A 27,636-nucleotide genomic window follows, 5' to 3' on the forward strand; every position below is an offset into this window, starting at 1 on the left:
CCATGAGCATTGGGAGTGTGACCCCCCAAAAAACCAACAAATAAATAAAATCATTGATAAAATAAGATAAATGAAAATAACAATAAAATCAAGTCTGATGTCTTGGAAAAAGAAATAACATAAATATATTTAGTTAGAAGATTAAGGGGAAAAAAACCCTCAAAATTTAACAAGATATGAAATGCAACGACTGGAATGGGAAGGAATGGGAGTGAAAATAGATGGTCGGCAACTACACCACCTCCGCTTTGCTGATGACATTGTTTTAATAACACCAAACATCAGCCAAGCGGCACAAATGCTGGCCGACTTTGACCGTGAGTGTGGAAAGGTAGGACTACAGCTGAATCTTACGAAGACAATGTTTATGAGAAACAGCCTCGTTCCTGATGCCCCATTCACTCTCAACGGAACGACCATCTCCGAATGCAACAGCTATGTGTACCTAGGTCGAGAGGTCAGCATAACAAATGACCTGGCACCCGAGCTGCGCAGGAGGAAGAGAGCGGCTTGGAACGCCTTCAAGAACGTCGAAGAAATAGCTAAAAGGACGAAGAACCTCCGGCTCTGGGCACATCTCTTTGATTCCACTGTTCTTCCTGCATTAACATATGCCTCAGAGACCTGGGCCCTATGCAAACAGGATGAGAACGCTATTCAGGTCTCCCAAAGAAGAATAGAAAGAGCTATGCTTGGAATTTCACGTTTCACTCAAATGAGAGAAAGAATCCGGAGTTCTGACATCCATCGATGATCAAGAATCAGGGACGCTGTCTCATTTGCCAAGGTGTCGAAAATCAGATGGGCTGGTCACGTAATGAGATTTAAAGACGACCGCTGGACTAGAGCTGTTACCGACTGGATTCCACGGGATGTCAAAAGACCGCGTGGCCGCCCACCTACCAGATGGTCAGACTTCTTCGTCAAGATCATGAATGATTGGTTTGAGGCCCTTCATGTTCCCGGAGCGAACAGATGCCATTGGGCTACATTAGCATGCGACAGGGACAAATGGAGACATTATTGGTGCCCGCTCGAGCAAATCGACGACTAACGGGAAGTTAAGTGATTAAGTGATGGAATGTAAATTGGAAAATCACCCATTCCAATTATTCAAAGATATGTGGACAATATTAACAGTTTTATACTAACAACTTTCTTAATTCACTTAACACCTAGAAATCATCTGGAATAACTGACCAACATAAGAGGCCCAGATTTTGTTCATAAGATCCCAAGGGGGAGAAAAACAAAGGAAAGGCGGTGAAAGTTCCCACTCTGAAGAAGCCATCCCTTGTCAAGCTGGCATGTGCTTTGCTTGCCACCACAAGACTCAAGGGCTGGAGTGATAGCACAGCGGGTAGGGTATTTCCTTGCACACAGTGAATCCGGGTTTGATTCCTCCATCCCTCTCAGAGAGCCCAGCAAGCTACCAAGAATATCCCGCCCACACGGCAGAGCCTGGCAAGCTCCCTGTGGTGTATTCGGTATGCCAGAAACAGTAACAACAAGTCTCACAATTTGCTGTAAGACATAACTGGTTCCCTGCTCCAGCAAATCAATGAACAATGGGAAGACAGTGCTACAGTGCAAGATGCAAGAGCATCTCCAGGATATACAAAATACTGGTTAAACTCCACAAGAAGAAAACATCCAACCCCATCCAAAAATGGGGCAATGAAATGAACAGAAACTTTCTCAAAGAAGAAATCCGAATGGCAAAAAAGCACATGAGAAAATGCTCTACATCATTAATCATCAGGGAGATGCAGATCAAAACCACAATGAGATACCATCTCACACCTCAGAGACTGGCCCACATTCAAAAGAACAAAAACAACCGATGCTGGCGTGGATGTGGCGAGAAAGGGACACTCCTTCACTGTTGGTGGGAATGTCCACTGGTTCAGCCCTTCTGGAAAACAGTATGGACGATTCTCAAAAAATTAGAAATTGAGCTCCCATTTGACCCAGCAATACTACTCCTGGGAATATATCCCAGAGAGGCAAAAATGTATAGTCGAAGTGACATCTGCACTTGTTTGTTCATTGCAGCACTCTTTACAATAGCCAGAAACTGGAAGAAACCTGAATGCCCAAGAACAGATGACTGGTTAAAGAAACTTTGGTACATCTACACAATGGAGTACTATGTAGCTGTTAGAAAAGATGAAGTCATGAAATTTAAATACAAGTGGTACAATATGGAAAGTATCATGCTAAGCGAAGTGAGTCAGAAAGAGAGGGATAGACATAGAAAGATTGCATTCATCTGGGGGATATAAAGTAACAAAATATGAGATTAATACCCAAAAATAGCTGAAATCAGCACCAGGAGGATTACGCCATAACTTAGAGCCCAGCCGGGTATTCTAGGGGAAAGGGCAGTTCAGATAGAGAAGGGAGCACCAAATAAAGGGTGTTTGGAGGATCGTCCCAGGAGGGGAGATGCATGTCGAAAGTAGACTATGGACTGAACATGTTTGCCACTCAATGCCTCTTTTGCAGACCACAACACCCAAAAGGAGAGAGAGAACACAGGGGATTGCCCTGCCACAGAGACGGGGGGGATGGGGGGATGGGGGTGGGGGGATATTATCCATGGTGGTGGAAAATGGGCACTGGTGGAGGGATGGGTATCTGATCATTGTATAATCGAAACCCAAGCACAAAAAATTGTAAATCTACAACTGTAAAAAAAAAAAAAAGAAAGAAACAAAAAAAATAAATAAATAAAAAGGAATATCCATTAAAAAAAAAAGATGCAAGAGCATCACAAAGCACCATTAGCTCTATTGGTACTTGCAGGAAGAGATTCAAATAAACTCTATAGTTACTTTGTCCCATGCAGACAGCTTGACACAGATCAAGAGACTAATTCTGACGTTGTGAGGGGTTGGTAGGAATATTTTATTTATCAAACAGCATGTCTTTAGACATGCATATTAGAAATTAACTAAATGTCTTTTTCATAAAGAATGATTTTTCTCCCCCTATACTCATGATTGACCAAAACCTACAAACAAGTCAGTTATTCAGATAAGTCCTTAGTAGAAAATTCCTTCAAGGATGGGTCCTCAGTTTGGCCTCAATAACATCTACAATGATTTTTTTTTAAACTAAACTTTGAATTTGTTTCACAGCAATATTTGTCAATGGGAACTATAACAAAAAATCTATAGCTGGGACAGGAGAGACAGTGGGTAGGGTACTTGCCTGGATTGCATACCTGGCACACTATAAGTTCATCTGAGCACTGTTAGGAGTGATCCCTGAGCACAGAGCCAGGAGAAAGCCTTAAACAAATGCAGGAGTGCTCGAAGAACCCAAAACAGAAAGAAATCTACAGCTCTAGTAAGAGTAAATTGTTCAATTATTTATTTCTACCAAAAATAAATGGTTCAATTATTTCTACCAAGAATCAAGAATCTCTCAATAAGTTAACATTGTAACAGAATTTATGGCCACTATCAAAATGTAAAATTAAAAAAATCAGCATTGGGGAATATGGGAAACAACTTGTAGGAATGCAAAGCACATCATCATTTTGATGGTTTTAATACAAGTAAAATGTGTTTTACTATGAAATACATAAGTCGCATTCCTAGGTTTTCACTCACAAATAGTGAAAGCATATACGCGTGAAGAGACTTGTATACCATTGTCCATAGCAATATTATTTATCATAGTCAAAAACTGGAAAAGCCCATAGATCCATCAATTGTGGAACGTTAAAACAAAGAGTGGCATACAGAGACAGGGAAGTACTCCTGGGCAATGAAAAAGAAGCAAATATTCGTTTCTTTGCTGCTGGAGGCCCTCTGAGGGGGACTTGAAGAATCGGTGGTGCCAGGCCAAGCATGAGCTCTGGATTGGAGTGACATCCTCAACCCACAGAACCAAACATTAAAAGATGCACAAACGTGGATGAATGTTAGACACATAAATGTCTTTTCTAGTTTTCTTTTAATGTATGTCTAGAGATAAACATGCTAATGTGATGACTGATCTGACTTTAAACTTGAGATCACTAAAAACCTTCAGAAATCCATGATCTTAGCCTTCAGTCAGAGTATATTTTCCTTATCTACATTCTACTTCCTCTTACTCTTTATGCCTACAATCATTTAGGTCGATCTCACTTAAAATTCGAGACTTTATTTCCTAGTTTACTAAGAAAAGTGTCAATTACAGGCCTACTCTACACTTGTTCTGCTGTACCTAAATACTATTCTCCTCATTCTATGGATCCAAAATCAATACTCTGGGAAACAGAGAAAACCTAGTCCAATGCTTATTCTTATAAACTTCTGTTAGAACAAATCCACACCCAATCAGTTATTCATCATCAAAGCCCACTTTAGTGCTACAGCAGAAAATTCAAGGTGTTGAAAAGAAACGGCATGGCTCACAAATCTGCCATTTGCTCTCCGGCCTTTTGTGGGAATGTGTTGATTCCTGAAAGCAACCACTTTATCTGAGCAAAGATGTCTCTCTCCATTTTTCTAGATCACCAGTCCTTTCCCATCTTTGAAGGACAGTGTTTTGGATCTCAACACCGCTTTGCTTCTGTGTTCAGAGATCACTCCTGGCAGTACCCGAGCTGGCCAATGTGGTACCAGAGGTCAAACTAGGACAGCTGCATGGAAATCGAGTCCTCTACAGATCTAGACCTTATGACCCTCTCTCATATTTTGGTTGGGGGGCAGGTGAGTTGGGGTTGGGGGAGTGTTCCCAACCTGTCCTGAGATGTCCATCAGAGTCCACCAGTAATTCTTGGCCAAGAGGGCCGTTGGTTCAATGCAAAGATTCAGGATGCTCAGCTTCTTGGACCCTGTGGTACTGGGGCTTTCAGGGCCTCATGTGGAGATGCTCAAGAATCTCCAGGGCTGCACCTGATGATGCTCGGAGTCCTATAAAAGCCAGGTCTGGCATATCCTATGCATGTACCCTATTACTGTATCATCTCTCCGCCCCTCCTTGCACACAGTTTGCTTCTTAGTTTGCTTGTTGGTCACACACAGAGGTGCTCAGAGCCTACTACTGGCTCTCTGCTGAGGGATCATCCTTGGGTGGGGAGGGGGGTGAGGGGAACACATAAAGATCCAGAGATTGAATGGGGCTCACCTGCATAAAAGGCAAACACCCTACATTATCTCTCCAGTCCCTTGATTCTTTTACTTTCTTAAATCCTGTATACAACACATATACATTTCTATACTTGTACATATTTCCATATATATATTTCTATATTTCTATATCTATATATGTTTTGTTCTATTTGAGGTTGGCATGCACAGGGACTATTGTGCTCATTTTGACCAGGGTTGGCCTTGGGAGAATTGAACTGGGGATGGCTTTATCTCCTGTCTTATCTCCCTTGACCTCTTCAATCATTTTAATCTTGAAATAGCCACGTTCTATTTACTAACACCTCCATTACTACACCCTGAACCATACCATGACTTTTTCAGCTATGTCGTGAAAATTTCAACCTAACTGCTTCCCTTCCTTTGAGCCTCACTCCATCTCATTCTGCTTTAAAAGCTAAGTAGATAAAGATAAATTGTTAATATGTAAATCAAATCTTGATCAAAAGCTCTCATGGACTTCACAGTTCACCAGAACTAAAGAAGAGACAAATAAGTTAGAAACCTCACCACTGTTATATTTCTGAATTTATCTACTAATTCTGAATCCAGTTTCTTCCAAGGAGAATGCAAATTCATTGAGACTAACAACTTTTCTTGTTTAAATTTTGTGTGATCTCCTGGATATAGCCATATAACCATAACAACACAACGGAAAATATGAGTTCTAAGTGGCAAGTGCTGACACTTTGTAATATGTGTGTGTTAAATTGATAGTAGGGGACTGGGAAGCAGAAGAAATCTGGGATCACTGGTAGAGGGAATTTGACACTGGTGGAGGTATTGGTGTTGACTTGTTGTATGCCTAAAATTCAACCATTAGAAACCTTGTAAATCATGACTCTTTAATAAAAAAAAATTAATTGTGTGATCTCGATAAGTCATCTACTTAAAAAATAGTGCAAGAAAACATACAAACTGCAAAGAAGAGTTCATGTTTCTCATGGTCATTGGGTAATAAACACATTAATTCAGGGGCTGGGATGATAGTTCAGTGGGTAGTGCATTTGCCTTTCATACAGCTGACTTGAGTTGAATCCCTGGCATCCCATATGGTCCCTTGAGCACCACCAGGAGTGATTCCTAAGTGCAGAGCCAGGAGTAAGACCTGAGCACAGCTGGGTGGGGGTGGAGTGTGGGGGAAAAGACCACTTTGATTCAATGGGATTATAAATGAATTTATTTTATTCTATAGGAAACTTTTTATGAACTAATTATATCTTTACCTCTTTGAACATGTATGTATACTACATTTGTTAACTAAATCAAAATTTATAAAAGTAGTTTTAAACTATAGAATAGCGCTATATAAATGAGGTCTATTAGGTCTTGTCATTTTGTTTGCTTGTTTGGTGGTCACACCTGATGGTGCTCAGAATTGACTCCTGGCTCTATGCTCAGGGGCAATTCATAGTGCGTTCAGGGGACTATGTGACCATGTGGGATACTGAGGACCAAACTGGGACAGCTGCAGGTGAGGAGTGTACTGTCACCCCATCTCCTGGTATAATGGGCCTTGAATGGCTTTGTACTCACTTTTTTTCAATTGTCCAAGTCACCCTTGGAAATGCTTCTATCCCTACTAACATATCAAGAGAGGGTGTTAGAAAGGGTGAGATATATTTTTCAACTTGATAGAACTAGTAAACATACAACAGATGTTCAAACCCAGGTTCTACTCCTGTTACTTTTTTTTTTTTATATTTGTGCCATGCCTGGAAGAGCTCAGGTCTTACTCCAGGTCTGAGCTCAAAGATAACTCACGGCAGTGATCAGAGGACCATATGAGGTGTGTAGGATCAAAGCTGGATCTGCCACATGCAACACAATTGCCCTATCCACTGTAATACTTCTCTGGCTCCTAATGACTGATTTTTAAACTATTAATCAATTCTGCTCCTTACAACAGGTCTATTGAACCCTAAGTGACAGTTCATGACTCATATTAGAATCCTTTATGTTGATGAGGACTTAGTGTAAATTCCTTCAAAGACAAGCCAGGATTGAGATGTCGCCTATGTGTTATTTAAAAGTGGACCATTCAATTTATATTTCTGCATGAGAGTAAATTATTTCTAATTAGTAGCACTGTAGCACTGTCCTCCCATTGTTTATTGATTTGCTTGAGAAGGCACCAGTAATGTCTCCATTGTGAGACTAGTTACTGTTTTTGGCATATCCAATACCCCATGGGGAGCTTGCCAGGCTTTGCCATGCGGGAGGGATATTCTTGGTAGCTTGCCAAGCTGTTCTAGAGGGGCAGAAGAATCAAACCTGGGTTGGCAAGGCAAATGTCCTACCCACTGTGCTATCGCTCCATTCCCCCTTCTAACCAGTAATCAAACAAAAAAGATTGTTTGCAAAAAATTAATATTTTTCACAAGTCTAAGAATTTTAATCTATATTTGGGTTTTTAATTCCCAGAATATAAGCTATAGAGTTAAGTCTCATTTCCTAAATTAATTAATCTATTAATTACCACTATCTTCAGAGGAATCAAAGGCCTTCTTTAAATCAATGAACGTTAAGCAGAGCGGCATCTTGAACTCCCGAGAAACCTCAATGAGCTTGGTTATCGTGTGGATATGGTCGATGGTGCTGAATCCTTTGCGGAACCCTGCTTGCTCACATGGTTGTCCTTCATCTAGTGTTCTGCCAATCCTATTCAGGATGACTCGAGTGAACAACTTGTAGATGACAGACAATAGGCAGATCGGGCGATAGTTGCCAATGTCATGGATGTCTCCCTTCTTGAACAGTAGTACGGTCCTGCTGGTTTTCCATTGAGATGGAACCTTGCATTCAGACAGGTAGCGAGTGAAGAGCCGAGCCAGTGTATTGATGAGTACTGACGGCAGGTTCTTCAGGTGTTCAGGTCTGACCTTGTCTGGGCCGGGTGCTGTTTGCTTCTTTACTGACGAAATGGCGTGTCGGATTTCGGAAGGGAGAACGTTGGGAACGACATACCCATCCTGTGGAATTTGGTATGTCGGCAAGTGGACATGGCTATCGAAGAGATTTGAGTAGAAGTCATGGATAATCTTCTCCATTGCCGTTCTGGAGGATGTGATGGATCCATCAGGACGTCGGAGGGCAGTCATCTTGGTCTTATAGTTGGCGAAGGACAGGCGGGCGTTACGAATACTTTTCCCGGCTTCTGCCGCATCTACCAGTACTTCTGCTCTTCTCTCTTTGAGGTCTTCCTTGATCGCATCTCTGCACTGCTTTGCAAGCTCGGACGTTAGCTTGCGGTTGCCTGAGGCATGCGCCAAACCACGCTGGCGAATTAGCTCAAGAGTTTTCGAAGATAGGCGACTTTTTGTGGCTATCTCTCTCTTGGCGTTCCTCGCACATTCATGGAGGTGCTGAACCAGTCGATCGTATTCCTCGTCAATGTTGTCAACAATGGCATCTTCCCATGTTGCCGCAATAGTACCAAAGAGTTCCCAGTTGGTGGTCGTTCTGGGAGTTCTCTTTTTGAACTTTGCAGCCCTTTGAAGGCCTTTGATTCTGTTGAGACGGAAGCGGTCATTGAAGCCCTAGCCAATCAGGGCATTCAAGCCCAATACATCAGGATCCTCCGTGAGCTCTATTGCGGATTCACTACCAGGATCTCACCATTCTACAAAGAAGTGATCGTTGATGTCAAGAGAGGGGTGCGGCAGGGTGATACCATTTCACCAAAACTCTTCAGTGCCACCCTCGAGAACATCATGCGATGACTGGAATGGGAAGGAATGGGAGTGAAGATAGATGGTCGGCAACTACACCACCTCCGCTTTGCTGATGACATTGTTTTAATAACACCAAACATCAGCCAAGCGGCACAAATGCTGGCCGACTTTGACCGTGAGTGTGGAAAGGTAGGACTACAGCTGAATCTTACGAAGACAATGTTTATGAGAAACAGCCTTGTTCCTGACGCCCCATTCGCTCTCAATGGAACGACCATCTCCGAATGCAACAGCTATGTGTACCTAGGTCGAGAGGTCAACATGACAAATGACCTGGCACCCGAGCTGCGCAGGAGGAAGAGAGCGGCTTGGAACGCCTTCAAGAACGTCGAAGAAATAGCTAAGAGGACGAAGAACCTCCGGCTCCGGGCACATCTCTTTGATTCCACTGTTCTTCCTGCATTAACATATGCCTCAGAGACCTGGGCCCTACGCAAACAAGATGAGAACGCCATTCAGGTCTCCCAAAGAAGAATAGAAAGAGCTATGCTTGGAATATCACGTTTCACTCAAATGAGAGAACGAATCCGGAGTTCTGACATCCGTGGACGATCAAGGATCAGGGACGCTGTCTCATTTGCCAAGGTGTCTAAAATCAGATGGGCTGGTCACGTAATGAGATTTAAAGACGACCGTTGGACTAGAGCTGTTACTGATTGGATTCCACGGGATGTCAAGAGACCGCGTGGCCGCCCACCTACCAGATGGTCAGACTTCTTTGTCAAGGTCATGAACGATCGGTTTGAGGCCCTCCATGTTCCCGGAGCGAAGAGATGCCATTGGGCTACACTAGCACGCGACAGGGACAAATGGAGACGTTACTGGCGCCCGCTCGAGCAAATCGACGACTAACGGGAAGTTAAGTGATTAAGTGATTAAGTGATCTTCAAAGGAAATATGTAACATTAATGATAACATGGTATGTGTTTTGATTGTTAAAATACAGACTTTGTCTTTGTGGTTGTTACTGAAAGTGAACCAATGCATTTCTTTATTTCTTATTCAGATAAAATTGTCATTTTCATTGCTTCTTTTATGCTTCCCTATTTTAAAAAATCTGTATTTCATTTAATTCCTCCAATAAGCCAGAGGGGAGGTTTGCATAAGACCTTTTCGATAAATGAAAAAACTGAAATGCTATAACCAGTCATTCACCAAGAGGTTAGATTTATCACTGCCTTATGTATATCAGTTCCAGGTGGAATTCAAAACGCACACACACACACACACACACACACACACACACACACACACTTACATGCACAAGCACGCAGTAATGAAACAAATTAAAGTGCTCTAAGTAAAATGAGTTGCCATAATGTCCTTATTTTGAAATTTATTCACTTTCTCCAAAAGAAGGATTTGTGGTTATTTTCCAAGCAAAGATTTAGGCCAACTCAGATGCAATTTTCACATCTGGCTAATGGTGTTCCTATGCCACAATCTATAAAAATACGACAAATTGGAAAGCCTAGCTAACCAGCCCTTATTTGTCCAAGTCACTACTGATGATACAGTCTACAAAACTTACGTTTAAGAAAATGATGGTGTTACTTTGTTACTTTAAGAAATATAAATCATATGATACCTTTTCTAATTAAGAGTTTTAGGACATAATGTTAATTAAAAATATTTGTGGAAAATGGGCACTAGTGGAGGGATGGGTATTTGATCATTGTATAATCGAAACCCAAGCACAAAAAATTGTAAATCTACAACTGTACCTCATGGTGTTTCACTAAAAATAATAGTAAAAAAATAATAAAAAATATTTAACCAAAATAATTATTTAATTTCAATGTTGATACTATTTGGGATTTTTAGTCATTTGGTTTTCTTGGAAAACTGCACTGTATGTAGCACTGTCCTCCTGTTGCTCATTGATTTGCTTGAGTGGGCACCAGTCACATCTCCATTGTGAGACTTGTTACTGTTTTTGGCTTATCAAATACCCTGTGGGGAGCTTGCGGGACTTTTTCGTGTGGATACTCTCAGTAGCTTTTTGGGATACTCTCAGTAGCTTGCTGGGTTCTCCAAGAGGGGTGGGGGAATTGAAATCGGGTCCTCGTGTGTAAGGCAAACGCCCTACCCACTGTGCTACTGCCCAACTTGGAAAACATAGCGAATGATTTTTTCCTGGAAATCTAAGTAGAAAAAATTAACTTGAAATTGCCAGGAACATAAAAAAGAAAACTGTAGTGTAACACATAGGACAAAGACACTGAGAGAATCTAGTGTACTATCAGATTCTTTTGTTTGTTTTTATTTTTTTAATTTTTGCTTTATTTGGGCCACACTCAGCGATGCTCAGGAGTTACTCCTGACTCTGCATTCAGGAATTACTCCTGGCAGTGCTGGGGGACCATATGGGATGCTGGGAATTGAACTTGGGTTGACCGCATGCAAGGCAAATGCCCTACCCACTGTGCTATCGCTCCAGCTCCCTATCAGATTTTTTGAGGTCAGTCTCAAACAAAAGGAAACAGATTACATTGGGTTCTACAGCTCATTGTTTTGATCCAGTGAATTCATGAAGATGGTGTCCATTATTTTGTTTGTTTGTTTGTTTGTTTTTGCTTTCGTGGTCACACTCGGGGATGCACAGGGTTTACTCCTGGCTCTGCACTCAAGAATTACTCCTGGCTGTGCTCGGGGGACCAATGGGATGCTGGGAATTGACCCAGGTCGGTCGCATGCAAGGTAAATGCCCTACATGCTATGCTATGGCTCCAGCTCCGACATTACCCATTTATGACAAGAGACAGAAGCAAGGAATTCTTTACCCAGGGGCACTCTGGCTGCACTGGCGTCTGGGTTGATCCAGAAAGAAAGCCAGGAGAGAACCACGATGAGGAGGGTCGGAGCGTAGACACCCATCATGTAAAACCCGACCTGCCTCCTGAGAGTGAAGATGACCTCCACACACGTGTAGTAACCTGGCAGAAACAAACATAGGACAGATCTGAGGTTCTCTCCCAAAGGCAACTTCAAAAACTAGTTAAGGACTCTGTGAATTGTTTCACATCTATTGGAAGCAGTTCCAGAAAGGCAACTCGACACCGAAAACTTTTCTTTAAATATATCTAATTTATGGGCAAGCAAAGGATGACATTATGGGCCCTGCCTCACTTGACCTTTCACAGCTTTATTATGACATTGAGAAATAGGTACCACATGCTGCTCCACTGTGGCAGTGTCTCAGCTTTTAAGTCTTTGTTCAGAGACTCGACATCGCACTTCAACTTTTCATTACCCACACAGGTACTCGCAGAGTCAATGGTCTCCGGGAGTCACAAGGAGAGCAGTAAATCAAAGTAGAACAAGCCTTATTAAAGAACATTCCTAGACTGTGCATTGTCTGGTACAATTGTTTGGCAACAGACACTAATTTTTACGTAGAAACGACTTACAAAGGGATTAAAACTTTAACAAGACAAGAATCGCAAGTCAGCATTAGCCAAGATAGGAAGTAGGTGTTTTCAATTAAGTTAACAGATTATTGAGGGCAAATATCTTTTCATTCCTCCTAATACTCTCCCTTTCTCCCTTCCAAGCTCAGAAATGTACCGTAATTGAGGGAAAAGGTGGCACGTTTTTATGAGCAGAAACAAATGCAAAAATTACTTCACAATTTAATTCTAGAGCTGACATGACATCAACTAGTGGTCCAAATTGTTCACAAATTTTGGGCAATCTCATAATAGCCTTTTCTGACTTGGGAAAGAACGTAGTGCCACAAATAGCCTCCTAGTACTGAAATAAAAGAGACATTTCCAGATGGTTGAGGTTATTTTGGAAACATTTCTGTCGTTCAGTTAGCAATTTCAATGCATTATTTAGTGTCTACAACTTTTAATATACTAAACAATTAGAAACTGCCATTCAATAAAATAAAGTTATAAGGTTATGCATGGAAGAACAAGAAGCTAAAAATTCTTTGTATTAAACTAAATTGTATAATAATATGCTAAAAAGTTGAAACAAATAAATAGTGAATAAATATTTGGAAAAGATAACGTTACCTTCAAAAATTTTATAGTTTAAAATATTCTGATCTCATGTCTTTGTCTATTATTTTTTCAAGTTGGAAAGAATATATGCATATATATATTCTTCAAATACCAAAATAAACTTGATATTTTTACATTAATTGTACTAGAGCAGTACTTTCATGCGAAGAATTTTAATACATTTTAAACAAAAGAATAATTATTCACATCCTATCATTAAACTACTCAGATTGTACTGTTTCTGGTGTTAATTATAATCCTTGCAAGGTTAGATGATTTAATGATATTAAAACTAACTAATAAATAAAAAATGGCTGATTTAAATTGAAGTAAATTTTACCAATTTTTTTTTACATTTTAAATTTACAAAAGAAATAGAGTTTTTAAAATTAATTTTCAAATTTTCATTTCAGTACAGGCAATTCTTTTAAATCATGCACAGAGTTAACAATATGAAAGGAAAAACAATGAAAAACACTTTCTCTCTTTTTTTTTTTTTTGGTTACACAGTATTCAACATTCTGCCCAGACAAATAACAAATGTTTCTAACATAGGATCTTATGTGCAAAATTTCCAAAACATAAACAAACACAGACATATTTTGTTACAATGGTTTGCAGAATTTCTTAAAGTGGTATTTAAAAAACTCTTTTGTAATAGCATCACTCACTAAATCTAATTTTATATCCATCTACTAAATGTGAAATGGAAAATGACCTATATTTTTAGGTCATGTAAGTTGTCAGGAATATTGTAACAATTTTCCTGTAGAGTGCTCCATGTCAGGATTTTTTTCATGATTTTACTATGTGTAAACAAAAGCTAAATAACTTGTATTCTGTATTCCAGAAACATGTTTCCATGACATTTTTTAATGAAGTCACTCTCTAGGGGAGCGTCACAAGATTTGGATGCATTCAGCAGTAAAATACATGCTTGGATATTATAGTGATTTGGTCCATAAACTTTTATGAGACACGTCTAGATCTTTTTTCTGATCATTTCCTGGTACTGTTACATTGATGAGAGGCAGGTGGGCAGCTAATTGATATAAATGTTCACTGCAAATTCATTTTAGTTTCTACTTCCTGTGATGTTTTATTTCATTATTTACTTAGAATTTCAACGTATTTTTGTGTTCTTGTTTCCCCAGTTCTCTACCTTTGTGATTTATACCTTTGTGAATTAAAAAAAGCATAATTTTTAACAAAGTTAAAGTTGAGCCATATTTTCTGAGCAAGTCAAAGAAAATAATGATCATCATATCATTTATATGGTGCTCTCTCTTTCCCACTCTTATTTCATTGTTAATTGTTCCATGTATTTTGCATATTCAGTATTTATAACTATGTTTATAAATATTGTCCAAACATTAAAATAGTTTTACCTATATTTTATCTGATGATTCATATAAGTGCTGATTAAAAAAAAAGAAAACTTTTACTGAAATATAGTAAGTGCCAATTATTATGATGTTAGCCACAGGACTTTTTATTGCTATTTTCTGTAACTAATGAGGTATCACTGACTTACATACCCTAATAAAAATACCACAGAAAAAAAACCCCTTTACTTACCATAAATTTTGTAATTCCCCAAATGTTCTCTACCACCGGACACATTTTTTCATTTTTTTTTTTTTAGAACTAACATCAACATGAACTTTGTTTACAACTCTAGATGAAGTTTGAAACCACTAACTTGTATTTCAAATTTATCCAAAACAATTTAGTCTACATTGTGAAGTTTGCAGATGACTTTAAATAGGACTGATTTCACGAGAAGCAGAGCATTGTTGGACTGGACACTCTAACCCAGTACACCAACAAAAAGCATCACGCAAGGATGCTTTAACTCAGTACTTGGCTATATAAAATACAAATAAGCAAAGTGCTTAATTCATTGGATTGTGGTGACAGAATTCCTGACAAGCAGTGCAATGATGCTCAAAAGTGAGACACCCCAAAAGTTATCTTCTACAGATGTGTTTCTTTCAAGTTTAAGTGTTTCATTACTAAAGGGGCTGTAAAAATTCCTTACTGGGCCAGAGAGATCCAATGGTCTACAACATATGCAGGAACCTAGGTTTGATTCCAGGTATTGCATGTTTCTCCCAGTACTTCTGGGAGCAACCGTATAGAAATACAGTGGGAGTAGTTCCTGAGTACTGCTGGGGGTGACCCCCAAACACAAAACTTGAGCACCAAGCTTTGGAATAGTTCCTGAGTACCACCACACATAACCCAAAATAAAAATTTCAAAGATAAAATTAAACAAACAAATGACAACAAAAAGCAACAAACAAAAACCTATATTCCACCAGGAGGATTACTCCATGACTTAGAGGCCAGCCGGGTATCCTAGAGGAAAGGGCAGTTCAGATAGAGAGGGGAGCACCAAATAAAGGATGTTTGGAGGATACTCCCAGGAGGGGAGATGCATGTCGAAAGTAGACTATGGACTGAACATGTTTGCCACTCAATGCCTCTTTTGCAGACCACAACACCCAAACGGAGAGAGAAAACACAGGGGATTGCCCTGCCACAGAGACAGGGGGGGATGGGGGGAGGGGGGTGGGAGGGATATTATCCATGGTGGTGAAAAACGGGCACTGGTGGAGGGATGGGTATCTGATCATTGTATAACTGAAACCCAAGCACAAAAAATTGTAAATCTACAACTGTAAAAAAATAAATAAATAATAGGAAAAAAATTTAAAAAAAAAAAAACAAACCTATATTTGGTCTCCTTAAACCGAATGGATGACAAGAGACATAATGGCTAACAATTGCTTCACTTGGTCCATTTACATCACCTATTTCATGAATTTAATAAAGAAACTGACTCCAAATAATCAATTTCATATCTAACAATATGTTTATGTCCTCTTCACTGATTATTTTAATGGTCAAATTTTAATAATGCTCAGATTTATTTTTAAAAAAGGCAACAGTTTTGTTAGTTCGGAGGCTACACTGGGAGGTGTTCAGGGTTTACTTCTAACTCTGGTCAGGATTGACTCTGGGCTTTGCTTTGGTGACCATATGTAGTGCCAGGGATCTAAGTGGGGTCAGCCACAAGCAAGAGAATTGATATATCTCCTGTACTAGCTCTCATGCCCAAAATGTTATTTTAGTAACTCTATGTCTACTATTTTTTGTTCCTACTAATGTATAAATGTTATCAAATCTGGTCATTTGTTTGAAGATCAACAACACGTTTACATGAATTTATCTCCAAGTTACTAGTGTAACTACTATTGTTACTATTACAATTTATTATAATATTGATGATATACAAATATTCATTCTATCCTTTATTCCAATATCAAGAATACTTAAAATTATAATTTTTCCTTAATGATGTCATGATGGCAGTATCTTAGCTTAAATATCTCTTTGAATTTTATAAATTATTACAAATTATCTTTGAATTGTTTACCTCCTGGTACATAATTTAAATTTTGTGGTAATGTGTTAGTTGCTGAACTAATTATAAGCTTCAATGCACTGATCAAAATTCATTACCCTTTTACTAATATTATAAGTTATATAACACAGATGATCCATAAGCACTCAACAACCTATATTGTTGGTAGATATTAGTATTTTCTTGACTCAAACTAGTAAATTTAAAGTTTAAGCAAATCATATTATAAATGTTTTGAGTAATGTTTTTGTTTCTGCAAAAGAATAATAAATTCAGCGTATGAGGTTAATTTTATGTTATGTACTCTAAGCCAAAAATATTTACTGGTGTTCAATCATTTCACACATTTATTTATGTGCAGGATAAAGATGTGCTTTTTAAGATTTAGAATTTGGTGTAACCACTAGCTAAAAAATGCTTAAAGACAACAGACAAGTTTAATTACATCATTCTTGTCCGTAATGTTTGGCTATAAACTGAATTTTACCAAAGGTAGAATTTCTTGGTAATACCAAGAAAAAAATACAAATACAAAAGAAAAATACAGGAGAGTTTTTATGACTAAAGTGAAAAAGTTAATGCTATATGTTACCAAAAATTATGTAAACTAAAGCAAATCTACTTAATTTTTAAAAACCTTGGTGAATACAAATTTATGAAATATTCAATATGTGAATGTAAAGATAAATTGATTGTAAATATTGAATTAATTTCCTTTTGGGGGGTGGGGGCACATCTGATGGTGCTCAGGGATTACTTCTAGTCCTGTGCTCATGAATAACTCCTGGTGCTGCACTGGGGACCAAATTCAGTGTTGGGGATCATACCACAATCAGCTTTGTTTAAGGCAAGAATTTTAGCTCCTGTACTATCCTTTATGCCCTTAACTTATAACTTGTTTTCTTTTACTCTGCTCTGGGAAAAATTATTATTAAACTGAAGTTTTGAAGTAAGACATAGTTTTAATTTAAAGAATCTTACTTACCAGTGCCTTTGTAGTATTTTGTACAATTACCATATTCAATATCCTCCTTTTTAATATCAAATTGAGGTAAGGCAATTTTTTCTAACTGAACAGGATCCCCAGACTGCCAGATAAATCGTAAATCATCAGTTGTGTAACCGACTACAAATAAAAATAAAAACATTAGTTTGAAACAACTATTAGTTCTGTCTAAATTTTTAACAAACCAAGCATTAAATAAAAATTATAAAAACATATAATATTTTTTAAATTACAGAGCTTCCTTACATGAAATTACTCATAAAAATATAATGTAAAATTCTATTTCTGGGCAGTAATGAAAATATTAGCACAATATTTTAAGCAAAATATCACACATAATTTGCTTAAAAAAGCTAATATTAAATGAATATTGTAAATATCAAAATCCTAGGGTGTTATAAACAATTCATTTTTATCAATATTTTCAACTATCATCAATAAAACAGCAATTTATAAGAGATATATTTTTTTAAAAAAATTAAATTCTCATAAAGTATCCTGTTTCCACAAGAGTACAATAAAATAATTCTTCAAACAAATATCATTATAGCTTCTTAAAGTTTCTCTCTTAGCTTAATCATTTGGCTATAATTCTGTAATCAGATGAGGTTTTGAAGCATATAGGATCCTATCATTCTATTTTAAAGTGCATGGATTTTTAAAAACAATACTATAGAGCATTTTTTAATGTACTTAAGTATAAATACATAATTGGAATTTCTTAAATAAATATACAAATAGAAATACACACACAAATATTCCACATATACAAACACATATATTTACATCTGTAAACTCTTATGTTATAATTAGAAAACAATAAATATTGTTCAAATGTAAAAACCAATTCCACTAAATTTAAGAATAAATTTAGTGGAATAAATAAATAAATAGCAACCACAAAGTAACTTTAGAACCCATCTGACAAGCAAGACATTTTATAAACCTTATTATTCTTTAACTACTGAAACAGTCAAAACATATATGTAGACTAAAGATTGCTTAGGTGGGTGCTAATTTTTCAAGTTTTATTTTCTACTAATTTGGGGGAGATAAAGAATCTGAAGCAGTGCTTAGGGGAGCCTGTGTCACTCAGGGGGTTGCTTTGATGTGTTCTTTGGTGCCAAGGACCTCTCAGTTTACCTCATCAGAGCTAAGGGAATACTTGGCTACATCTGTCAGTGTTGGGTGGGGTCAAATGACGTTAGAGTTTAATGAGGGGTCCCTGTATTATCTCCTCAGCCGTCTAATTTTATATTTAAAAGATAAATATAAGAGCAAAATAAATTGTATACCCATTTCAAGCACTATAACTCATAAATAACTGAAAATGTAAACAGAGAAACTTAGAAAATCCAACTGGGTAAAAACAGTTATCTATAAGTAAATAAAAATTAATTACTGATAAAATTTAGAGAACTTTCAAGATTTTTCTAAACTATGTAGCGCTGTGCTTTGTAGCGCTGTCCTCTCGTTGTTCATCGATTTTCTCAAGCAGGTCCAGTAACGTCTCCATTGTGAGACTTGTTACTGTGTTTGGCATATTGAATATGTCACGGGGAGCTTGCCAGGTTTTGCAGTGTGGGCGAGATACTCTCGGTAGCTTGCTGGGCTCTCTGAGAGGGGCGAAGGAATCAAACTCGGGTCGGCCGTGTCACCTATGTGCAAGGCAAACGCCCTACCCGCTGTGCTATCGCTCTAGGCCCTTCTCTGAAAATGCTTTGTTCTTTTTTTAATCTTAGACAGTATTTCATAATATTTCCTTAGCCTTGTTAACATTTTAAGTCAAAGTTGTTAGCAAGTGGTGTAATTTAGGAGTGTACACCTACGTCATCAAGAACTAGTACAAAAAGAATCATAAGGTCTGGAGAGGTAGTACAGGGGTAAGACTCTTGCCTTGCATGTAGTGGGCCCTGGCTCAATCCCTGGCACAATTATGTGTCCCCTAATCCACTCCAGGAGTGATCCCTGAGCACAAACTCAGGAGTAAGCCCTGAGCATCATTCTGTGACCAAAATACAAATGCAAATGGATCGTAATACAATTTAATGTAGTAACACAAGAACTATAATTGCCCAACATAAATCCTCTGATAAACATTTCTAATCTAAACCATTCAATTTGAACATTTTGTAAAAGATATTAGCACACTGTAATGCCTAGGCATTTTGAAAGGAACTGAATTCCCAGTCATGTATGGTCATTGTACATACAGCTCTCCAACTGCATCTTGCATCGTTGTGTATCCATGGGAAACAGGGTCAAGTCCAAAGGACATGAAAGAGTAATGGATAACCTGGAAGTAGAGACAACAGTCTTACAAATCAGTTGCTATATTTTTTTTGAAATCTATCAAATTTAAGAGGAAAGCACAAATAAAGAAATAGGAAAGGTCACAGTACCTCATGCTGACAAGAACATCTCCATCACGGAAAATAAAAAGGAGGATGTTTTCCTGGGTGACATCATGAAAATTGGCACTTTTTTCATTTGCAAAAAATAAATCAGGCTTCCATAGACATTTATACATTGTGGGATCCACTGTGAGTGCATCTGAGCCCCGAAAATCACTGGGGAGCTTCAGCCTAGGATCATTCCATTTCTGTCTTAAAAAGATGTTAACTCTGTAGTCCTGAAAAAATACATATGGATGTTTGGGTTTTTTGTTGTTGTTGCTTTTGAGAAGATGCATTCAGTAGTAGTAGAACAAAAAGAATTTATAAGTGGTATTTTTGGGGTATGGGGGTCTTCCAACTTCAACCAAGATCATAGCTATCACCATGAGCTTTACTCATCAGCAGTTGAAAATCAAAATCAACAAACAGAATCAATTGTCTCTAACTACCCTACATTTTTTTTTTGCTATTTGGGTCACATCTGGTGATGCACAGGGATTACTCCTTGCTCTGCACTCAGGAATTACTCCTGGCAGTGCTCAGGGGACCATATGGGATGCTGGGAATCGAACCCAGGTTGGCTGTTTGCAAGATAAACACCCTACCTTCTATTCTATCACTCCAGCCCCAACTAGTCTACATTTCTAAAGATATGTCTGTAGTACCTTGCTAACTCACCTATCATCTATAACAATTGCTTAGGTGATCTCTATTTGAAAGTTAATTCAATTAAATTGAGTCACCTGAATTGGTATTTTGATTATACAAAACAGATCAAATAATAGCTAGAAAAATGTGCAAGAGGTAGGCCTAACCATAATTCACTATGATCACTAAAGTCCCTCAATAGCTTGTTAATTTTATTTTTTACCTATCTTTAATATGTGAAAAGATGATCCATATGGTATGTCGTCAGGGCATTGCAAGATAAAATAAAATGTTATAATACACCTATTAGGATGGCTCAAAACACTGAAGATGGAAAAAAAATCAAGTGAGAACATGGAGCAACCGGAACTCATTCATTGCTTGAGGGAATGCAAAACGGTACATGCAGATTGGGAGATAATTTGACATTTCCTTGCAAAATAAAATATACCCTAACCATACTGTCATTTACCCAAAGAGTTGAAAATGTAAGTACAAAGAAACACGTGCACACAGTTTACTGAAAATTTATCACAAATTACCAAAATAAGGAAGTAACTCAACAGTTCTTTGGTGAATAAATCAATTGTGCCAGGCCTATATAATGCAATATTATTTGGTGATAAAACAAACCATGAAAAAACACAGAGGAACCTTAAATATATATTACAAAGTGAAAAGAAATCCAATCTAATTAGACTACTACTATATGATTCCAAGTATATGACATTCTAGAAAAGGCAAAACTATTATAAAAATATCAGGGGGGTTAAAAATATCCACAGTGCTTTCCACAGAGGCTGAATCAGACAGTGTTGCCACCAACAGTTAATGAGGGTCCCTGCTTCACCACATCCCTGCCAGCACTGATTATTTCCAGTGTTTTCAATACATGCCATTCTCATATGGACAGGGTATTTGATTTTCACTTTGATTTGAGTTTCTCTTCTAAAAAGTCACTGTCACTGTCACTGTCCTCCCATTGTTCATAGATTTGCTCATCGAGTGGGCCCAGTAAAGTCTCCATTGGAGACTTTGTTGTTACTGTGTTTGGCATATCGAATACATCACGGGTAGCTTGTCAGGCTCTGCCGTGCAGGCAAGCTACTCTCGGTAGCTTGCCAAGCTCTCCGAGAGGGGCAGAGGAATCGAACTAGGATTGGCCATGTTGGCTGCGTGCAAGGCAAATGCCCTACCGCTGTGCTATCACTCCAGCCCATGAGGAACATTTTTATTTTACAAAATATCTTGTAATGGCAAGAGTATATCATATTTTCTGAGTACCTACCCTATTTTTGTTTTCTTGTTTGTGTTAGTTCAGTACCATGCCTGACAAGCTAATCGTGATGCATTCGATATGCCAAACACAGTAACAATTCTCACAATGTTACTGGGCCCGCTTGAGCAAATTGATGAACAACGGGAAGACAGGGACAGTGACAGTGACATTTACCATGCCTGACAATATTTAGGGGCTACTCCTTGCTTAGCATTCAAGAATTACTCCTAGCAAACTCGGGGAACCATATGGAATGCCAGGGATCTATCCTGGGTTGGCTGCTTGCAAGAAAGTGACTTATCTGCTGTATAATTTCTCTGGCCCCTGAACACTTTTTTTATAAGCCATTCAACCACCCATTTTTGCTCTTCAAGGCAATATCTATCTTTCTCCCCTCCTAATTTTGATGGACTTACTATTTTGTTGTTTCTGAGCTTTGTGAGTGTTTAATTTGAATAGTAGTTCATTATCTGATGGAGTGTGTACAAATAGTTCTCCCATTGGGTAGATATCTTTTTATTTTTAACCATAAGTTCTTTTGCCATGTAAAGTCATTATAACTTGGTGGTCCCATTGTTTAATTTTTCTCTTTTCTCTTTGCCATTGGAATCAAATCATTAAAGCCACTTGTCAGGCTTAATTCATAAAGAATGGCCTGTAATTTTCTATTTTTTCTTGATGTAGAGTTTCCATAAGACCCAGTTATTAGACCACCGTTCATTACCCCCAAACATTAAAACGTTAATTCAAAAAGACTATGCACATCTTTGTTACTGCCGTGCTTAGCAAAATAGCCAGAACACAGAACCAATCCAAACATCCACTGATCAGAACGGATAAAGAAGACATGGTGTCTATACACGACAGAATACTAGGAAGTCAAAAAAAATGGTATATCATGGAGTTCACTATAATTTGGATGGAATTGGAAGGTGTCATTTTATGCAAATAAATCAGAGGGCAAAAGGCACATGCCAGATGATGCCATTTATCTGTGAAACACAAAAAGGGTGTAGAAAATTTCAAATGAGAATAAATACTTGGTCCTGGATAACAGAATTGAGAACGGCAAATGCAGAGGCCAGGGTAGGGGGTGAATGGGAAGGCTTAAAGTTATATAAGGTCATTGGGTAATTTGCTGGTGATAAGATGTGACAGTTATGTGCATTAAAGCCAACACCATTAATATTATTGTAAACATGTGAGGAAAACTACAATAATTGAATTGTTAAATATGTATCTATGGTTGCCAAGAATTAGTAAAAGGCAGAATATAGAGAATTTTTATGGCAATTAAATTCTGTATATAGCTATAATGGTGAATGTATAGTATACATTTTTCAAAACTCATCAAATGTACGATACCAAGAAAAAACTAAGATATAAACTATGGACTATAAGTGATGTGTCAATGTAAGTTCACTGACACTAACAATTGTATTATTTTGATGGGGTAGAGTAAGAAAGTCAATAGGTACTTAGAGATACAAGGGATATGTTTAGAAACATTCAACACTGTCAACACTGTCCTCCCATTGTTTATGGGTTTTGCTCGAGCAGGCCCAGTAACATCTCCATTTCGAGACTTCTTGTTACTGTGTTTGGCATATCGAATACATCACGGGGAGCTTGCCAGGCTTTGCCGTGTGGGTGAGATACTCTCGCTAGCTTGCTGGACTCTCTGAGAGGGGCGGAGGAATTGAACCCGGCTCAGCCGGGCTGGCTGCGCGCAAGGCAAACATCCTACCGCTGTGCTATCACTCCAGCCCAGAGAATAGAAACATTACTTTCTTATTTAATTTTCCTGTGAACATAAACACTTCCACTAAAATGTCTATGTTTTAAAAGATGGTTTAAAATATTATAGGGGACAAAGATAGTATAGCAGATAGAGCTGTTGCCTTACATATGACTGACCTGGATTTGATCCCCATCTCCACATTTGGTGCTGACCCCAAAGAAATGATTTCTGAACTCAGAGAAGGAAGTAAGCCCTGAGAACTACCAGGAGTGGCCCAGAAAAATAAGAAAAATATAACAATCAACCAAAAATAACAAAAAAACCCCCAAAACCATAAAACAATAACAAAAACAGCTGTGAAGTTATATAAATACTAGGCAAAAAAATACTTTGCCATACTTTTAATATTAAACCATTAAATATCAATATCCATTCAATATCAAACTAAAAGGTTTTCTAACAGGTCCACCTGAAAGTTATATGCTTCTCTAAGAAAATATAAAATTATCTGACTTGTCAGATTCAGAATCTGCAAAATTGAATAACTTGGACAAGACTGAAAAATCACAACTGATTTTTGTCTGGTAAAGATGCAAATGAATTCTGTCAGGTAGGAAAGATATTCCCAAAGTTTATTCCTTTATTACCCTGTGGCACATGAACAAGTCTGTGTCTAATTTAAGGATCTAATTTCAAAATTCTTTTACTTCAGTCTTCTGAATTCTCCATCGACTTTACTATTCTATTGGTCTCCTCATCAGTGAGTAAAATAAATAACTGACATGCTCTCCCTCTATTAGGCTTGTTTATTTAACTTTTTAAAAACATCATACATTCCCCCCAAATACAGAATGACTCTGTAAAACAGAAATTCTACTCATAGGTATATGTATATGTGTGTATGTATATATGTGTGTGTACATATATATATATTTACACACATTATATATATGAATTGAAAACAGAACTACAAAAACTACAAGAAGTATTTTTAAAAACTATGCTCATAGTGACATTTAGCCACATACTAAAAGAAGGAAACAACATGAGAGTCTACCAAAACATAAAAAAGATAACAGAGATGTGACATTACCAGATACACTGCAGAATTAATTTATGATATATGTCACAACATAAATGAACCTTGAACACTACAACAAAAAAATAAAGACTAAAGTAGCTTATCCACCACTACTTTATAGAATAGGAACCCAGGACAATAAAATAATCCTTGAGGGGCAAGAATTTAGGTGGTTGACTAGAAAACTGAGATTAAGAAAACTGAAGATGTCATTACACTGAATCAGAAGAGCAAAAGCTTGAGATAGGTTAACAGCAGCAAATTCCATAAAGGGTCTAGTCAAACAAAACTAAACACTTTCAGCCAGTGAGGAACACACTGAAGATTTAAGCACAAATAGTTTTGATACAGCACTGCATGAAAAGCAAGATGGCAGAGGATTAAAAATTGAACAGAGACGGGGCTGGAGTGATAGAACAGCAGGTAGGGCATTTGCCTTGCACATGGCTGACCCGGGTTCGATTCCCAGCATCCCATATGGTCCCCTGAGCACCACCAGGAGTAATTTCTGAGTGCATGAGCCAGGAGTGACCCCAGTGCATTGCTGGGTGTGAGCCAAAAAGCAAAAAATAAAAAAAAATGAACAGAGGACAACTTTTCCTATCAAATGATAGGGATAATAAAAAATTTGATACCCAGAGGGGTCCCTAAATATTATTTGAGTTTCTCTTGAACTCTTCTTGCTTTTAGCTGCAAAAGTGTAAGCTCATGATACCATCTAATTTTTCCATCCTAATTATAATTCATTTCATAAACAGAATCTTTTGTAGGCAACTTGTGTTGGCAGTCTTCAGGGCCCACAAGGACTACACTAGTAGTGTGTTGGGCCATGCAGCACCAGTCTCATGTGAGCTTAGCATAAGCTCTGCCATTTGAACTCTTCCTAACCCATGATATACGGTATTTTTTTAAGTAGCACCCCAGTGTTATATTACAATGAGCATTCACAAAATGTTGCATACTGGTATTTTGTTGCCCAAAATACCACTCTTGGTCATTATCTGTTATAATCCTGCTATGAAACTGTTTCAGAGATGTTTTTTCTTTTAGTTATGTAGCTATTTACCATTTCAAGTCTTATTTTAGTTGCTAATACTTAGTGTTTCATAACTTTACAGTTTAATTACTAGTTTGCGATAATCATTCATCAAAAGATAAAAAGTATAATGTTATATGCTTTAATTAATGTTCTTTGAGTGTTTCTAGGTAATTGCAATTACTGGCATGTCAAATACTCTTATATTAGGATAAATATCTTTGAAACCTACTTATTTTAATTTTCAATTATTCAAGACAATAACAATTGCTCTATCATTTACTTTGTAATGAACAAATTCCATCAGAAACATGCTTCTTTTTATCTGTGGGAAATTACTTAAAATAACTATTTTAAATAGACAAATAGTATTCATTGTTCATTTCAAATAGCTTACTATTAGTCATTATACAGAAAATTAATGTTCTCCAAAATTTGTCATACCAATTAACACCCAAATTAAACTATTTCTTCAAAGCAATTAAACTATTTTACAACCAAACACTGAAACTTGGAAAGCTTCATTACTGAACATTTAATATTAAATATGCCTTAATTCATACTATATTTTGTATTATTAGGATAGCTTTTCTCATTACTTATAATTTTGACAAAACTCTCACATAATCTTCAACTTACAAATTTCCTTTATATTTTTATTTTAATAATAAACACCGAAGGAAATAAATATCAGTTTTGATGGAATTTGGCAGCATTTTAATTAAAATTCTGTCAACAGAGCTGCTAGAAATTTGGTTTTAAAATATTTCAATATAGTCATTTAGTAAATTTAGAGGCATCATTTAAGAATTTGAAGCTATTAAAATTCCAATAAAATTCTGAAGCAAATTTTATTGAATTTTTCTTTATGTGTTATTTTATAAAGTTTTCAGATAAACATTTAAATAATGCCATGTGCATATTAAACATTTTCTAGATCTATACTAATATTGCATATATTTAAAAGAAGTGTCTCTTACATGGCACAACTGTGCCACACAAAGTTATAAAGTTGTAAAATTAGTAGTCTGTGGGACTAGATATATATGCCCAATATATTTCTATTAAGTATGGGAATAAAGAAACTATTTTCTGACATTTTGACATGTTTAGTTATTTATCTAGCATTATTTACACCCAATTTTTGATCAATATAATGACAAATTACTAGAGGAAAAAAATAAGACTTTGTTGTTTGTCATTCTACCTTATTGCCCAATACAATACTCTAGTATATGTGATCAGTCACTAATGTGTCTAAGGAATATTGCTGGAAGGGAAAAGATAGAGAGGAAAAGTAACCGTGATTAATTTTAGGATCTTAAACTAAATTGTTTTTGACCAAAGAGAGAGAAATACTGGACATTTCAAACTATGATAACACAAATTTTCTTTCAAAAAATATATCATGATTATTGTTAGTGGGTGGGAATTTTTAGTAACCACTCACTTACGAAACAACCAATCATTGGGTCACACCTAGCGATGCACAGGGGTTACTGCCGGCTCATGCACTCAGAAATTACTCCTGATTTTCTGGGGCACAATTGTGAATGGGATTGTTTTCTTCATGTCACTTTCTTCTCTTTCACTACTTCCCATGGATTTTTGGGTATTGACTTTACAGCCTGCCACTTTACTATACAAGTCTATTGTTTCTAGGAGTTTCTTGGTAGAGGTTTTAGGGTTCTCTAAGTATAGTATCATATCATCTGCGAATAGTGAGAGCTTGATTTCTTCCTTTCCTACCTGGATGCCCTTAATATCTTTTTCTTGCGTAATCACTATTGCAAGTAATTCCAGTACTATATTGAACAACAGTGGAGAGAGTGGAGATCCTTGTATCGTCCCTGAACCCCATCAAAAAATGGGGCGAGGAAATGAACAGAAACTTTCGCAAAGAAGAAATTCGAATGACTAAAAGGCACATGAGAAAATGCTCTACATCATTAATCATCAGGGAGATGCAGATCAAAACTACAATGAGATATCATTTCACACCACAGAGGCTGGCCCAAATCCAAAAGAACAAAAGCAACCGGTGCTGGTGTGGATGTGGCGGAAAGGGGCCCTCCTTCACTGTTGGTGGAAATGCCAACTGATCCAACCCTTTTGGAAAACAGTA

The 27,636-nt window shown here is 37.4% G+C and overlaps 1 protein-coding gene across 1 annotated transcript in view; it reads right to left on the reverse strand.

Moving 5' to 3' along the window:
* The window catches only part of GLRB (glycine receptor beta), an 84,922-nt gene that overhangs the window by 20,994 nt on the left and 36,292 nt on the right, over positions 1–27,636 (reverse strand). The window contains exons 5-8 of the mRNA XM_056118896.1: positions 19,733–19,962; positions 19,544–19,626; positions 17,310–17,450; positions 11,668–11,820 (exon numbers count right to left, since the gene is read on the reverse strand). Coding sequence (XP_055974871.1) covers positions 11,668–11,820; positions 17,310–17,450; positions 19,544–19,626; positions 19,733–19,962 — 607 coding nt within the window. The remainder of the gene's footprint in view (positions 1–11,667; positions 11,821–17,309; positions 17,451–19,543; positions 19,627–19,732; positions 19,963–27,636) is intronic.

Source organism: Sorex fumeus, unplaced genomic scaffold (genome assembly GCF_029834395.1).
Source record: "Sorex fumeus unplaced genomic scaffold, SorFum_2.1 ptg000039l, whole genome shotgun sequence".
Taxonomy (NCBI): Eukaryota; Metazoa; Chordata; class Mammalia; order Eulipotyphla; family Soricidae; genus Sorex; species Sorex fumeus.